Here is a 17,237-nt window from a genome sequence, read left to right on the forward strand (position 1 = left end):
GACTTCACTTCCAAAGGCAAAACTAAAAAGCTAGATTTAATCATCAGAATGAGGACTGCAAAGAGATATGATTTTTTTAAAAAAATGCTTTATCAGAGCAAGTGTGAGAAGAAAAAGAAGAGCTAGCAAAAACTAAGTTGCACACACTTGTCTTGTTTCCATGCCAGCACTGAGTGAGATACTGTAAGATTTGAGCTGGAATTCATAGTTTCTATTCAGAGCAGTAAGATTATTCTAGAACAGTCTCAGAAGCAGTAGTGATACATACTGTAGGCAACAGTAAGATGAAGATTACAGTCACCTGAAGTCTGTCCTAGCCTTTAGCTCTTTAACCTTTCCTTTCACCCCGAGGTTCTTACTGCTCTTCGTGGAAATGGCATTGGTATGGCCATCAAAAAGAGCCAGTTATACCTCCCACAAACTTATTGAGAACTGTTTCTCCCCACACCTCTCTCTCTCCCCCTGACAAAGCACTGATGGAATCCAGGCATCACAACACAGCTACAAAAGGGCAGACACAGCAAAAGCACTGACACATGAAGTTTAGTATGACCCTCACTTCTGTTTTCAAATCCTAAAATACATGTGATAGTGCTCGAAAGCCTGGTTGTGAAAAGCAGTTCTTGTCAAGCTGCTAATTGCTCCCTGATGGAGAAAGCAGAAGCCAGCAAGACGAAGTGTAGCTCTGCACCGTGTAAGCTGGGTTGGATATCTGCTCCCCTCTTCCCTCACCCCCCAGTTTCTGAAGTTTCCTACTCTTCCTCGTGCAGCCAAACAAAATGCCTTTACTTTGCTCAGGTTGTCTCACAGATCTTTAGGTAAGCTGTCTGGCAATCACAACACTAGTTACATATCAAAATATACCACACTGGCCTTTTCTAACAGCAGAACTGCCAGCACTAAGGCAAAGAAACAAACTTGTTTTGCTCAAATTTAGACTGCTCACTTGAGTTTCACATGCACACAGCACTTCAAAGTATTAGTAAAGTTCTCTTTTCTTTGCTCCCTTTACCAGCACAATCCTTCTCCAAATTACATCTTGATACATTTGAAGAATCATAACTCATAGTAAACCTCTGTTTTGTTGTATTCTTCAGACAGCAACTCAGTCTAAGGGTGTTTGCATTCCACATCTGAAGAGTCACTAATTCACTAATTCACTAATTCACTCAGTGAAAAAGAAAAACAAACCTTAGAGGAAGTTGCACAAGAGGAATGAAATAGCTGAGCTTTTTAAAGAAAGTGTTATGACGTTGTCATTTAGGGTTATATGTAAGCAAAACAAAAATCCATACCACACCACTTTAGTTTTCAGTACGCAATGTAAAGAGTTTTTCACACAATGGAAAGACTTCACAACCAGAAAGTCAAACTCGGAGGCAAAGAAAGGAAGAGGGAATGGAATGACAAGGAGTGGAAATGGGAACAGGATAGGAAAAAACTCATAGGCATTAGAATCAGAAAACAGGAAGGAAGACAGGAAAAAGGTTTTGAAAAAATCTGATGGTTTATACTTTTTATATTTCAGACAAAAAATTACAATAGTATAGTAGGATATTTATGAAAAATTACATTGTTCTGGAAAAAACAAATCCACACTTTACTCCTTTACAAGATACACACTGTCATAAAAAAATCACGTAGAATGCCAAAAGTGGTACCAAAATGTTTTCCCTGCATTTGGACACTTAGGTATTTTATATGAGAAATGCTGCTATTTGGGGGTAAAAATACCAGAAACCTGTAAAGTAAAGTTCTTTTTGCAGAAAGCAACACAGGTGAACACTGTAAAATATTCACAAATTCTCACTCTGGACTATGGCCAGTACTCACAAGAGCAAAGAAACATTTCCACAAACCTATTGAAAATAATATCAAGTCAGTAGTGGGGAAAAAAGCAAGCAGCACTTCTAGGCACCAACAGCCTCTGGATTTGCCCACAGTGCTTACACTCTTACATACTTACAGTAAATCTTTTCTTCTTCTCCCTGTGCTCATCAGAGCTGGGAATGCTAACGCTTGGGCAGCTTTCCTTGTGATCCATTGCGTGTTTCTTCTGACAAATTCGTTACAGGTCCCTGCTTCGGGTGTTGTAATCAGAAGGTATCTTCAATGGTACTGATCCAAGACACGCAGCTTTCCTTGAGAAAACGTGACTTCCATCGTGCAATCTTAAAGTGAACATAAAAGGCAAATTAAGTGCAGGAACGCTTAACTTGCACTGCTAAAAACCTGTGTGACAAGAACTTTCCCTGGCAGGAAATGCACTTCAATATGCACATATAAAACCACAACCATTACAATTTTGTAAACTTTCATGCTTGTGGTCCTTTGTTGTTTCACTGAAATCACTCACATTCTTCAAGGACACAAGTGCATCTGAAAAATCACTGAGTTGTGTAGACATACTGGAAACAGATTTGGGCCACCTACAGACAATACTTTGAAGGAACAAAGACAGGGCAGGGAGAAATAATTGAAAGATGACAACCTGGTATCAGACACCTGAGAAATGCCACCAACTCATACGTTCAGGACAGTTTATTTCAAAACCAAATGGTTTTCAAGTGCACTGGTGTGTACCAGAGGGTACCTCAGATTTGTCAGAACACGCTGAGGGCATTTGAATATCACATCAGAGATTAAAGATGACAAGAGAAAAACTAATTTTTCATGTGAGTTTTAGACAGGAACACAGGTAGCATCATGTGCCTGTCTGAATATTTACCTTCTCTGCCCCTCTTTCCCCATACTTGACATACTTTGTGTTTAGCAGAACACAGGGTGTAAGGTCATCCATCCCCTTCAGTGGAACACTTCCTTGCAGAATGTGAGAAGGGCACAACACAAGAGGCTGAGAATAAAGCCATCAAAAAGGCAAAGAGTTTAGTATTAACTGGATGCCTCTTCACTCACTGAGGGACAGCACTCTCCACACCTGCCTTGAGCACAAGGAAATTGTTCACTGGACCCCACTGCAAACAACAGGAACTTCAGCAGTCCCCAAGAGCAGCTGAAACTAATGCTACATAGCTATGACCCTCTGTTCAGGCCTGCACAGCACAGATACCTGAAGTGCTTTATTGAATGCAGAACAATATGGGTCTGATAACTTACAAACACGAGAAAATTGTTTTAGAAAGACAGGACCTCAGTTCTCTTCAAAATAGCCAGAAGAAAAAGGAGCGCCCAGATCAACATTAACTCCCTATTTTCTTAAAACAAGGAAGTATAAAAGTGAACTCTATATTTCATATCATAAATTTCCAAAGAGCACAAACTAATCCACTGCAATTCTGCCATTAGAGAGACACCCATATTTATGTTGGCACAAAGGCCAAAGCCCCTGGAATCCAGTGAAAAGATTTGTTCCTGATACCCAACCAGTCTCAGTCAGTCAAACGACAATTTTTCTTGCTCTCAAAAGCCAGGTCACCAAACTTCATGTTGTTATTCCTGCTGTAGCCATTAAAAATGGAGTAATTTTCAAAGATTGATCTGGTGACTCTAAACAAAAAAAGGAATGTTTAAACCCAATGTAATCACAGCTAAGTGAGAGATCATCCATACTGCAACACATTCAGAAAATCATTTACCTTAATTTGCATTTACCTTAATGTGCATTTACCTTAATTTGATTGTTCACTACTTCACCAAGTAGCTAATTATAGGGTGGAGGAGGGTTAAGCTTCTCCCCACCTTTATTTGACTACAATACATAGCTCATCCAAGCCAGTTACACAGACCTGAGTTTCAAGTTGATTTCTCTTTGCCTTTGGCAAGCCACTGTTAAAAGTTGTATTATAACAAGGCACAGTTCCCATTTTCCACAATTTTACACTGGCATGAGATTAAGAGTGTTCTTCACCCATTGCCACGCACTAAAATTGAGATATAAAGGTTAGCTGAGCTCTTCTCCATCCACTAGAATTGTCAATAGGCACCACTTTCAGTAAGTATTTCGCTAAGCTTACACTTTATGAAGCACTTATGTCAATCTTCAGCCACTTCAGGTCCAGCATCAGGAAGTGAGCATAAGTCCCTTTGTTTATCTGTCTTCCTGCTCATCACACAAAAATAAGTAAAGCTTTAAAATGGATTAGGTGTTCCCTGATTAACATAATTCACTGCCTTTCTCCTCTTGCAAACCAACATTTGTTACAAAGGTTCCTGGCATGCCTGCACTCACAATATAGTCTGTATTTCTCTCATCCCTTCCATTTTTTACTCTTAGTGTCAGAGTTTTAAATGCCAGTACAGGAGCAGTATGGATTAAAAGTTGTAGTCTTGGAAGACTGAGCTCTGTTTCAGATCTAAAGTTGAAACATCTCTGGAAAACAAAAGGAGGAAGTGTCAACCAGATTAATTCAGGAAGAGTTTATTCATCTTACTGCAGAGAAGAAGAATAAATCATCCAAGAAGCCGAAACTGTAATGTTCGTATTTCTTTCTTTAAGCTGCCTGGACGATCGCTGGCTGTGATTATTTTCTTTCCCTGAGGCATCTCCTCTGATCTATGCCTGGGTCACCAACACTAAGCTGAACTGACAAACTTGGAAGAAATGCATTTTCAGTTTGTCACTAAGCTCCAGTGGATCAGAGCTTGCTTTCAATTTCTATTTGCCTTGAGCATATCAGCTCTTGAGAGCTTCTTATACGTGAACTGTAAGTGTGACTACAGAAATACGGATAGACTTGCCTTAATCTTTACCATGCTGCAGTTAGGAACACAGCTGTAGTTTTAGCAGCAGGTAAAACCACGAATGCTGTGGTAACTACATGAAGTAATAATGGAGAGAAAACAGTAGAAACATATTTTTATCCACAGCTTCAGAAGTGGAAACTGCAGTGTCCTGGAGGATGCCAGATACCAGTGAATTTAACAGACACTCTCAGCTGAGGATTCTCTACCTCTGGTTATAGCTTTTCTTGTAACTAAGAACAAGGAGCCCCTGCCCTCAACTTTGATAACAGGCAGAAAGGAAAAGGAACCTTAGAAAACCACGTAGGAAAATAAATCTCCTCAAATCATACTTGGGCACAAGTCAAGGAGCATGCAGATTATGCAAGACACGTTAATGCTGAGACCACTACTGTCTAGAAACAGCTAGAACTTTTGAGCTACTACAGTATCTAGGCCTGGAACAGGGGAAGGGACAAAGTCAGAGGAGAACAGAAGCCACCGGTCCTCTTGGCACAGTTTCAAGCTTATCAACAGCTACACTGTCCACTCTCTCAATGGAGGCTGTCAAAACGCAAGCAGTATTTTCATTGTTTCCTGCAGCAAGCCAAAACAACATCAAATTTCAGGCTGACCTCTGCCTCTGGTGAAGCAAGAGAATGGCAACTACAGAACCCTGACACCAAAAGAACATATACAAATCTACTACCCCCACAAATGAATGCCTTACAACAAAAATTCTTCTGTAGTCTCATAATACCTGCATGCAACATGGAAATATTATGTGCTTTAGTGATGTGTGCTACCTCTTTTTACTCCTTTCTAAATAACTTTGGCTCAAACTGTATTTGAAAAGGGTTTTGAAGTTTAATCAGACTATTTTATCCTGTACTGAAACATTTTCTTTTCTTTTTTTTTTTTTTTCCAATGGTAATGGCCTGAAGATGACACCAATACATAACCAAAGACCCTTGTTACGGGTGCTTATGCTTCAAACTCTGCCCAGAATATTCAAAACTAGATTAGGAAGCTGTGCACTCACCTACTGCCTCTCTGGTTGCAGACAAAATGCCTAAATGCCTCTAAGGCCAGTGCAAATCAGCTATCATACTCTGAGTTACACAAAGGAAGCAGAGACGAGAATAGTAAAAAAACCCAAAAGACTGTCTCCCTGCAAGCACACTTGGAGGAATAAGCAGGATCCATAATCACCCACTGCACCAGAACAGGCATTTCCCTACACACTGATCATTTGCCTAGAAAGACTTACTCTGGCAGCGAGTCACCAGTAAAACCAACTGCTGAAACCCCTACCTGACTCCAGTTACAGAAGGAACCTGCATAAAAAGAAATAGAAATCAGATACAGGAGACAGTCCTATTATTCACTATAAACACTACCCTATTTCCTCTAACTTTAGAGAAAGTATCAACTTTGGCACACTTTTCATCACTTCCTCAGTCTTCTTCACAAATATCCTCATAATAGCTCAACATATCACTGGACCTTACACAATCTTGGAGAAAACCCAGAAAGTCAAGTTTTTCTCAACCCATGTATGAAGAAATAGTGTCCCACTCTTGTTACCAGACAGGCAGCTGACACAAAAGAAATGGGAGACAACGTATTCAGAATACAATGCAACAGAAATACAGGATGAGGAGATCTAGGGACTGCACACAAAGTCAGGCACTTCAGAAAAAGCCAAAAGTAAAACACAGGTTGCTAATCTGTAAAGAAAGAGGGATGGCCAGAAGCAGTTGAATAACTAGGCTCCAGAGAAAAGAGGTTTTGTTCAAAAAGATCATCTTTTTAAATATCACATACATTTGATTTTTAATGCAGGCGCACTAAACACTAATGTAGACATCTGGAGATATTTCACCTGAAGAAAAAAAAGAATCCACTAACTAGAATACTCTAGTCAATCCTTGGCTTATCTCCACATTCCCTTCTAACTACCATTTCAGAGGAGAATTGAGAATTCAGTCACTGGTATAAAGAAAAAAGCCTGCTCCCTGTTTACACATCCACCCACTACCTAGCAGCTTTAAAAATCTCTAGTAGCACCACTACGGAAAGCAAACCACTACTGCTGCAGCAACATGGACAAAGTCCAATTCAACTGAATCTTTCTACTTAGACAAAAAGACAGCAGGTAAAGTGAAAACTCAACCAAAGGAAAGAAATAAGTAACTATTCTCTTTCTGTCTCTATCAAATTTACTTTGAAGTAGTCGGGCAAGCGTTACCTTCCCACGATTCTGCTGCACATAAGGACATCCCTTCTGCCCCACCTCCCAAAAGAAGCTCCAGTACATTACTCTGACATATAACAAGATTTGTGCCTTGGACTAGACCTATTTGCATTTATGTTTATTACATGACAGAACACAGGTTCTCTGCTGTGGTAAGAAAACCCAGAACAATGAAGTGGCTCTTGAGAACAAATACTGCCAATAAGAGACAGCTGCCTTTTAATCCTGAACGCAGGTCCATAATAATTTCAACTTCAGCCGGTGCCCATAGTATCCCGAAGGGATACTATGGGCACCGGCTGAAGTTGAAATTATTAGGTGCCTCAGACAGTACGACTTAAACAATAGGGCACATATAAAAATCCAGTCTGCATTACACTTGCTACCTGCACATTTCTTGGCGTGCTTCCTCAGCCTGCCTACACACCAGGCCCAATTAAAGTTTAAATGCAGATGCCTAAGGATAGCACAGCTCAAGGGTTGTAGCAACAGCACTCTGAGCTACTTTCAAGAGGTCTTACAGACAGCTGACAGCAGCCACCTGCAACACAGTCAGTTCTACATAAGAGGGCAGTCAGACTTCAGTAAACACAAAGCAAATAATCCCAGCCTCATTTTACCCCTCTTGATGAAAATTAAATGAGAGTACACATTTCAATTCCAGATATACTGGACATGTTTTTACATGACCTTCAACAACAGTCACCAACTGCTCTCCCTCTGTTTCACTACATAAACACAGGAGAATTCCAATCTATTTAAGACTGGCGTTATTGCTGATGCACTGAACATGGACAGAGTTACTGGATTTTATGTTCTATACTTGGCAAAAGGGTAAAATGCATACAACAGAATATACTGGATAATAACATAACGAAATACGAAAATCCAAGCTAGAGTTTGCAATCTAGAAAACACACTTTTGAAGTCTGTGCTTTACAGAATTCATGGCTGCCTAGAACCATAAAGCTACTGGATAATGCAAAGGCAACAACCGAAATACTGGAATATAAAAGGTAAGTAAGAGAAAGAGTCTTCAGCAACATAAAAACTGCACGTCCAGTTCACTACCAGTTGATTCATAATGTTACATCAGTGGAACTGCTACTCGTGTTTTATGTCCATTCTTCAAGGACAGTTTAGAGATTCCTGCAGGTAAGAGCATACATTGACCTCTCACATATTTCCGTGCTGCACAGAGATTGAGAAGGTTCAATTCCATAAGGATTCAGAGATCAGTTGTTTATGCACATAAAACAATCTGGTGCAACAATGTCAGATGTGGTGAGGCTGTAATTTACATCACAGGTGGGAATTCAGGCTAGAAAGCAATTTAAACACATTATGTTGTTATTATTATTATGTTACATTATCACGTAACCACTAGTGCCTGCATCTTCAGATTCAAGATTGTCGAGGTTGTTAAAACAACCAGTACTTTTCACTGACATGGGCAAGTCAATCATGCTGTATTTGTGATCTAAAAGATGATCTCAAAGTATCTTTTAAGAAACAAGTCAGTTTTCCAACTTTAAGCTATTAGAAATACCATGCACGGAGACTACCTTAACAACACTGAACTTTCCAAAAGGCTTTCCAAAAGCTAGTAACAATTTTTCCTGAAATCTAAAGTGTCTTTAGGAGAACACTCCTCCATGTGCAGCTTCTGTTTTTACCATTAGCTTCTATTACAGTCATTGAAGAGATTGATGTGCAGGTGAAGACTAAAACAGAAAAAAATAAAAATCAGAACTATATTTAGACACTGAGACTGAAACAACACTATCATTAAAAGACTTCAAAATAGAGTAACAGTAGCCTTAAAAATATAGATTCATTATGTGTGTGTTTATAAAAACACTTAAATTGTCTGAAAGGAGTTATAAAAAATCCCCAAAACTTAGCTACAAGAATAGTGCAGCAATGGATATTCACAGAAATCTTCAGTGCCAAATAACAAGGAAGAACCGCTAAGGGCATTCAGGTGACACTGCTGTGTTGTGATGAAAGGCAATACCAGCAAGACAACGTATTTTAAGTTGACAGTGGAGCAAGAAAGGCACACTCCATCCTGCAAAACTACTGCACGTCCAGAAGCAGCACAGTTACACCTTTATGAGCTGCAAGAGGAGGAAAACTCACAGAAGCGCTGGGGAAAAAAAGAAAAAAAAAAAAAAAAGGACAAGCTGTCAAAACAGCTTTAGCCATAATACTTTACGACTGCCTTTTAATTAACCTCCACAAAATTAAATTCCTCAAGGATACCTGAATCCTAACAAGACACCGCTGCCTAAAAAGCTTCAGTTTCCCAGGACCAGACCCCAGTGCTGGTGGGGTTTTGCTCCCGAAAAACCAGCACGTCCTGGCTGCGAATCACTCGGGGAAGGACGAACAAGACAGCGAGAAGGCCGCCCCGGGCCGTTCCCCTACCCGGGTACCACAGACCCGCACCTACCTCCTTCACCACCACCACCACCTCCTCCTCCTCCTCGCCGGCTCCGCTGCTCCTCGTGGAACCCGGGAACGAAACCAAGCCGCTCTCACCTTCACCCCAACAACTATTTCTCGGCTCCCCGACTTCTAGTAGGAAGTTCAAACGCTTCCCACATTCCCGGTCCAGCGCCCGCCGGCGCTGCCCCGCGCGGCCATCCCCCGTCCCCGGAGCCCCGCAGGATAACGCGCACGGGGGCGAGGGGAAGGGAAAGGCGGCTCCGCCCGGGCGCGGAGGCTGCGGCCGCCCTCTATCTAGCTATCTAGCTATCTTTCTTTCTTTCTTTCTTTCTTTCTCTCTTTCTTTCTTTCTCTCCCTCCCTCCTTCCTTCCCTGCCTGCCTGACTCCCTCCTTCCTTCCCTGCCTCCCTCCCTTCCCGGCTCCCGCCCCTCCCGCGCCCCTCCGCCCCCGCGGCGCCAGGCTGCCCGCCCGCCCGCGCAACCCTCCGCGGAGCCCAGACCCCGGCTTGCCCCGGGCTGTAGGACGCGGCCAGAAGGCAAGGTCCTCTCCCCCCTCCAGCCTTTTTATATTTCAAGAAAAACAAACCAAACCAAACCAACACCTTTAAAAATATTTTTTTCTTTTTTTTCAAGGGCAAGTTTCCACTTTCCCCAGTCCCTAGGTTTCAGTTCCCCCTCCCTCCCACCAGACCCTGGGGGATGCTCCTTCTTCTGCTGGGCGGCTCCCCCCAGAAACTCTGGAAAATCAGCAGCACTCCGGTAAAAATAACCTAAAAACATCGTTGCGCACACAAGAGGTATCAGTTTAACTCTTCAAGGTGTTCAGGGGTGCCCACGATGCACCGGCAAGGCCGTCATTAAACCAATCAGCTGCTGTAATGACCGCTCTCCTGCTTCTGTGTGTGCAGCAGGAATGACACAGAAAAAATGAGATAGCTATGTGTAATATCTAGCACTATTTAGGGAACTATTTCTGCACCCTCTGAAATCTGGGGATAAGTTTCAATGCCCCAGTTAAAATTCAACTAGACCTCTTAAAATAAAGTGTAACTTGGTAAGTTTTTCCTGAGCAAATGGAGGCCATAAAACAATTATAAAAATAAAAATTCCAGAAAAAAAAATCCTTCAATGGCAGTATCACTCACACTTTGCTCTGTTAACTAGATCTAGAAGTGTGGGACAGACAGGAGTTAGCCTGGGTTCGGTTTAACAGAACAGACCACCACACCCATTAAGTTAAAACCTCATGTTTACTGAGGATCTGCTACGCTTTCAAACACTCAGACAAGGCTTCAGAGGCAGGGAATATCTAATACAAATGGTAACACTCAGGATGAGTTAAAAGCCTGTGCCATTTGAGCTTCCTCCCTATAAATACCTGAAATGTTTCTCGGGATTTCAACTGCCATGTAAAGAGTGAGCAAGTATGAAAACACCGCAGCCCATTTCACTGTCTTAACTGATGTAACACCTGGGTGCCCCAGAACCCCACAGGTTTTCATCAGAAATTGTTCTATTGATTATGGAGAAGCCTCACGTTCTACAAGCCTGTCTTCACAAGACTTGTATTTGGGCCTGACGGGACATGACGATGCTCATTTTAACCATCGCAGGTATTGGCAAGTATCTGGCAAGGAGTGATTCCAGAGATCCTCCTTCTGAGCACTCCTGCTGCAGAAGTTTTCCTGCATAATACTACACTCATGTGTCAGGCACTGACAGTCATCCAAGCATTCTCCAAAAACAAATCAGAGAAGCAGTCTGGCAGTTTTTAAAATACGTCAGTGTTTGGATTAGCGTGTTGTAACTGTGTACGCACAAGCTACAAGTCAAATGGATCACAGGCTTCCATTTCAGTAGAGTCTGAACAGGAAGAAATGAGGAATTTTCTCATCCTAACCTCCCCTTTCCTGATTTTGGAGCTTTGTATTTTTACCTGTATTTTTGGGTAGGCACTGCTAAACCTGAGGCTCTGCAGGCATTGTAGCAACAGCCTTCTCTTGCTTGTTCAGATCTGGCAAGGTATTTGCCTTACATTCATAGAGAGGTTTGAAAGAAGCTTTGTTAGCACTTCTCATGGTGAACCCCAGAGCAGAATGCTTCTGAACTTCAGTCAGAATAACTCGTTGGCAAATAATTTAATCAGGTAATCTGTACTCAAGAGCTGTTTTATGTTGCAGTTGTTTAGCAGTGTTCGGCTTCTGTCTACTTGATAGTTTTTGGTTAATCATTCACTTGTCAGTAGATCAGTTGAATGGAGCTACTGGACTGATTTACAGTGAGTAGAAAGACCTCAACGCAGGAAAGCTGAAAAGATGACCCTGGCCTAGAGATAATTTAACTTTGTCTACCTGGCCACACTGTCTAAGCCCTAAACCTCAGACTAAAGAGCGGCTATTTGTTCTTCCTCACAGTTAAAATCTCCTTGAAGACTGAGCTGTCGAGCGGTTCATTTTATGCAGTTCCTCTCACTATTCCAGAGTAAGTAACTAGTGATCAGGAATGTGGTCCTTACATGGTAATTTGCCTGAATAAAATTTGCAGCATCTTCATCTATCTAGTGTGTCATACTATGCAAAACACTGCTAAGGTCCTAAAATTTAAATAAATCCTAATTTACAGATTTACTTGATGGGCTTTTAAAGGCTAATATTCCAGTGTCAAGGTGGATACCTGGTGGTTAACTGCATAGCACAAGAGAAATGCATGGAACTCAACTTGCCTTGTAGTGAAGTTAAAGGTCAGCATTCACTCTGACATTTTTGTCCCCAGGAACTCCCTTGCATTCCCCATTTACATTTCCTGGGCAAGTAATACACACAGAGAATCTCATTTCAACCGTTTTGCAGTACTTTGCTTCTAAAGAATGTTACAAATCCATGTACTGTGCTGTCATCCCAGGTATTTTAAGTCTTTGCTGAGGAATATCAGTGACTGGGTGATGGGTTGGAAAAGATGAAAAAAAGGAAGAGAAATTAAGGACCCATCTCAGTCCACTGCAAATACAAGAGGTCACAGAAATGCACAGTACCTTTAAAATGTTTCTCCAAGCCCAGTATGAGCAAGTAGTAACTATCTGAACTATTCAGTTCTATTTTTACTGAAAATGTCCTTAAATTGGTATGAAAACCTTGTCCCTGACCAAAGATCAAAAGTCTAGTTTTATAACATCAAGAGAACTATACATACAAAAATAGAGGATAAAAAAAGCAGGAATGCAGATAACCTGTTTAAATGTAGCCAGTACCTTTACTAGTGAACACTGTTCCATATGTATATACTGGGAAATTTTAGTGTTTATTCAAATATTCACACAAAAAGCACAGCCCAGACCACTTGACAAGCGTAGTCCAATAGTTGTAGTTACTGCTAAAACACAATGAGTCACTCAGTAACAAAATCAGCTAACAGAGTAACACTATCAGCTTCAAACACCAACACCACAGCTTTCTGTTTCAGTTCCTGAATCTTCAAAGGAGTATCTTAGGCTATCACTGTTAACACAAGGCTTTTTGTCCTACTCCTCACGCTGAAGGACAACACAACCTCCTTGCCCCAGAACAGTCCGTTAATAGTCAGCAGGTTTGGACACTAAGATGAGATGATGTTTGGAATTTGTAAACTCTTCTGTGGCAGTATCCTGTCAATTGGCAACTCCAGTTAAACCAAATGGGTGTCTGTTTAAAACCCTCCAAAAGGCATTAACGTGACGCAGTAATACATGCAAAGTGATCTTTTAAATAATTATTGTTAGCCTTTAGCCTATCGAGCCCTGAAATTAGACTGCACTCAGGAAACAACTGATGGCCACCATAATTAACTTTGCATGTGCCAATTGTTTTAATCAAAGAACCCAATTCCCAGCAGGGTGTATCCACCTACGCAGCATTGAGCTGTCTGAGGATATCACTCCTTGGAAAGCCTCGGGCTGCAATGGACGGGCCTCACAATGATGCAGGTAGAGCAACTCTGGGCAAATATTGTCTAACACCTGGGATTCTGGCTGCCACAAAGACCCCATAAAATGTATGAAGACAGATACGCATCTGGCCTCTACCTTCCAGCCTCCTGTTTGGAGCCTAAGTAATCCATATTCATACCCCACTGTCTGCTTAGGAACAGGACTATGAAGGAGCTCGGGAATGGGCCAGTTTGGGACCAGGCATTCAGCACAGCAATGTGTGATACCCAAAAGTTGTGTACTGGAGAAAACAGTCTTCTAGTAGAGTCCCTAGGCACATGGGCTACCATTGATGGTCTTCTCAAATAAGAGAAGACAGACAGTGGGAAAGGAATCTAGCTGAAAGCCTGAGAGTTAAAACTGTGGAAGAAATGCCAGATGAACAAGATTTAAAGCTCACAGTGCATGTGCAAGCAACAGCATCACCAGGTAACTGTTCTTTACCAAAGCTGGTTTTGTAACACTTAATGCATGTATGCATATTAACAGCTTTCATTTAACTAATTTCCATAGTTGTGTGCCTGGGCTCATTAGAGAAGTCTGAGTAATGGCTCAGTTTTACATGAGCTGTGCAGGGGAAATGTTTTTATTCCCTACTTTCTTTTTGTACACGACATCAAATACAGAATGATTTCAGATTACAGTCTTTCAGTTTGAAGGAATGAAATGAATAATTAAAAGACTGATTCATTGCAAACATACACTTCAACCCCTTCTCCCAAACAAACTAACCAACCCACCTGAAACTACCACAAGCCACCTAAACAAGTACGATTGAAAGATTTAGTAATATATGCTCCTGACGAAATGTAAGAACTTGACACGTGAAAGGAAGACTCATTCATAGTGACATTCACAGTGAACTGCCAGTTTCCAGCACTCCAAACACAAAGAAGGTGATCCACATATTACAAGAAGAATGTCCTGAAACACAGAAGCTAATGAAGATCAAAACCAGGATCTGCATCAACACTACATGAACTCTCACTTAGCACAGCAAACACCACAAACCAAAATGATGGAAAACCATAGGAAAATATTAATAAACTGCATCATTTCACAAACATCACAGAGTATGTATAACATGAATCAGAAAAATGACAGCAGCACCACATCAAAGAAATTCTTCACAGAAGCTAAGAAAAAAACGGGTCTAAATCAATTGAAGCATATTCTAAAGAGGAACACTAGTACAGAAGCACAATGAAATTTCAAAGTCAAAAAGTAGTATCAGGCAGTGAAATACCGTATCTGCAATATCAATACATGCATCTCTATTTTCCTCACTTCATCCTCTTCAATTTCTTTCTTTCCCTTGTGCACACTAAAACGTGTTATTGTTGCCACACACGGAGTGCTTTTTTCAGGTAGGGCACGTTGAACAACGTATTTTTGTTATAAAGCAAACCACTTAAGATTAGTTTCTAAAAATTACATGGCATGCAAGGCATTTAAAGTGAATGGTGAATTCAGTGCACATGAACTGTCTGACCCAAACCCTGTTGTTTACATCCTGTTCACTTATCGCTGCAATAGCTGGCAGGGTTCCAACAGGAGACGTCATCCCACCAGAGCTGTGTCCATAGGAGAAGCACCACTCACGGAGGGCATGTGGCCCGGATCTCCTTTTGCCCTGCACTTACCCTCACTCACTGCAAGTGTGCTGGAGCAGGTATCAAGTGAAACTTTCACAAACTAGTTCAGCTGCCAGAAACAGAACAACAGTATAAATGCAAACTCACGATAGCCTGGTTTACCTCAGTTATCAGTTATCTTGGAGATTTACAGAGTGGATACTGCCTCAAGACACCTCCACTGGTTTACATGGAAGCACAAAGATTTACATGGGTTCCAAGAATACAAGGAAAAGTACATTGGACCTTACTTACCACCAAGTCCTCCAAGGGTGGATACCCACATAATAAAAAAACAAAGATAACCAGCTGCTTTATAGGCATATAGCGACAGAAGTGCTTGACATGCCAAATACACAGCTTATTGGTATATGCTTATGTGTTCTGGGACTAGTTTCAGCAGACTGGCATAAAACATTAATAAACTGTCGAACACTGTGAACCTGAGGTTAGACACTACAGCTCATAAAGTATAAATTGATAAAAAAACTCCCAACTGATAGTACTGTACAACCTGCATTTTGCTCTTAATAAAGATTTTTTTGGAATTCTGTTTATAAATACAGTTCTATAAAATACTCTATAAAATACTCAAGACTCTGAGTTTCCAGATCTGAGCAGTTTGTGCAGGACGGTATACCAAAGCTAAGCTAAGTATAAAAGACAAAAAGCTCTCTAAGTGGTAATTCTGAATGGATGTTTCTTATTTCAGCCTCCTGAATCCCAGCTACAGCACGTTCTACCAGAATTGCAAATACAGGCTGGGGTGAACAAACATGCTTTGGTAAACAAGTTCTCTGGCACACAATGTTATGTAGGTGGGGTTTACCCAGAATGTCAAGAGTTCTTCCTCAAATTGTAGAGATGAGCATGAACACAAGGACCATGTTTGCATCTTCAAGCTATTTACTGGTATTCTATTCAATGAAACCGAACAAGGGCTTTGATTTGGGGTGTGCATGCCCCTTCACAAAAGGCTCACAGCCTTTTTCCAAAATATAAGCATTTTAAAGGCAGCCTAACATCTACAGAATAGACAAGATTTGGTTTTGCTATTCTATTAATACTTTTAAAAACTGTTTGCAGCAAAAGACACATGCATTCCACCAAAGTATTGTTATGCACCAACTCAGAGTAGAAAAAAAAGGTAACAACAATTAAAACAAGCAACTACCAAAGCAAGAAGCTGTATTTTATAATCCAAAAAAGACATGGATATAAGCAAAATGTTCAAAGAGTTTATTATTTGCTATCCTTACTTTGTTTACTTGTTTATCTAGTAATTTCCTCACATTTGCCAGATGTCCAACCTATTCCTGACCCACAAAGGAGAGGTATTTCCATCTACCAACTAGAGACTGTTTTTTTGTTCTCCAAGAACAAATACTCTAATTTTCAGTCCTGGGAGCTTGAAAAGTGCATGCAGGTCTGAACCATTAAGTGAGTTTCAGCAGTAGATTCACAAAAGATAGATTTACATGAAGATACATCCAATCCTCTTATACCAGGTAAAACCAATGCAAGAAGAAGAAGAAGAAGCAGGGACAGAGCACAGATGATCAACTTCTGGACTCCACTAAACTAATTTTTTCTTTAACTTGCTTTTCTTTTTATAAGATGGCAATCTCTCATAAGCCAGTTAATGGAATATTGTAAATACAAGTATGAAGCATAAGCAACAATTAAATAAATCCCTGTAATCTCGATATTAGCTGAAGACCAATGTTCTATTATGCAGTTATAAAAAGGAACAAGGCAGTATTTAATCCTTCAGGGCAGCAAATTTTTGATATTAGGTGGTGTTGAGTGGTAAGGACCACATGGAACAAGGAAAGATATTGTAGGTTACAGCATGGAACATGAATACTATGTGGGAGAAGTTATCACAAAATTGTATCTATTAACATTTAGCTTTTATGTACATACAGTCATTTCAAAAAGGACAATAAGAACCAGATTATTTAAAAGACATAGTATTTTCTTGGAGTCATTGTTCAAGTTACTCAAATGTTTCTTACGAAAATGTTCCTGCACACAATCCAAGCTCCTCTTGGATCTATCAAGAGCAAATCTTATTCCATCTACAGTTTTCTCCAACAACGTGGTACAAATTAAACCATTTTTTGTAGATGACAGCCCAGTTTTAAGCTTGCACGAGAACACAAAGGGGCAAAATGTCAACATCTGTTAATTACATGGCAATCTTTGTGTCAGCCTGGTTCATTAAATGTTTTTATAAATCTCTGAATTAAAC

At 40.7% G+C, this 17,237-nt stretch overlaps 1 protein-coding gene across 2 annotated transcripts in view; it reads right to left on the reverse strand.

Moving 5' to 3' along the window:
• The window catches only part of SGK3 (serum/glucocorticoid regulated kinase family member 3), a 56,632-nt gene that overhangs the window by 25,038 nt on the left and 14,357 nt on the right, over positions 1 to 17,237 (reverse strand). The window contains exons 1-2 of one of the 2 annotated variants that reach the window (XM_050318532.1): positions 5,951 to 5,998; positions 1,967 to 2,171 (exon numbers count right to left, since the gene is read on the reverse strand). In XM_050318532.1, the coding sequence (XP_050174489.1) occupies positions 1,967 to 2,044 (78 nt within the window). In that variant the 5' untranslated portion in view covers positions 2,045 to 2,171; positions 5,951 to 5,998. Of the gene's footprint in view, positions 1 to 1,966; positions 2,172 to 5,950; positions 5,999 to 17,237 lie in introns of those variants that run through there. The other variant, XM_050318524.1, reaches the window with a different exon arrangement.

The sequence above is a fragment of the Myiozetetes cayanensis genome, unplaced genomic scaffold (genome assembly GCF_022539395.1).
Source record: "Myiozetetes cayanensis isolate MyiCay16 unplaced genomic scaffold, myiCay2020 scf1, whole genome shotgun sequence".
NCBI classification, from domain to species: Eukaryota; Metazoa; Chordata; class Aves; order Passeriformes; family Tyrannidae; genus Myiozetetes; species Myiozetetes cayanensis.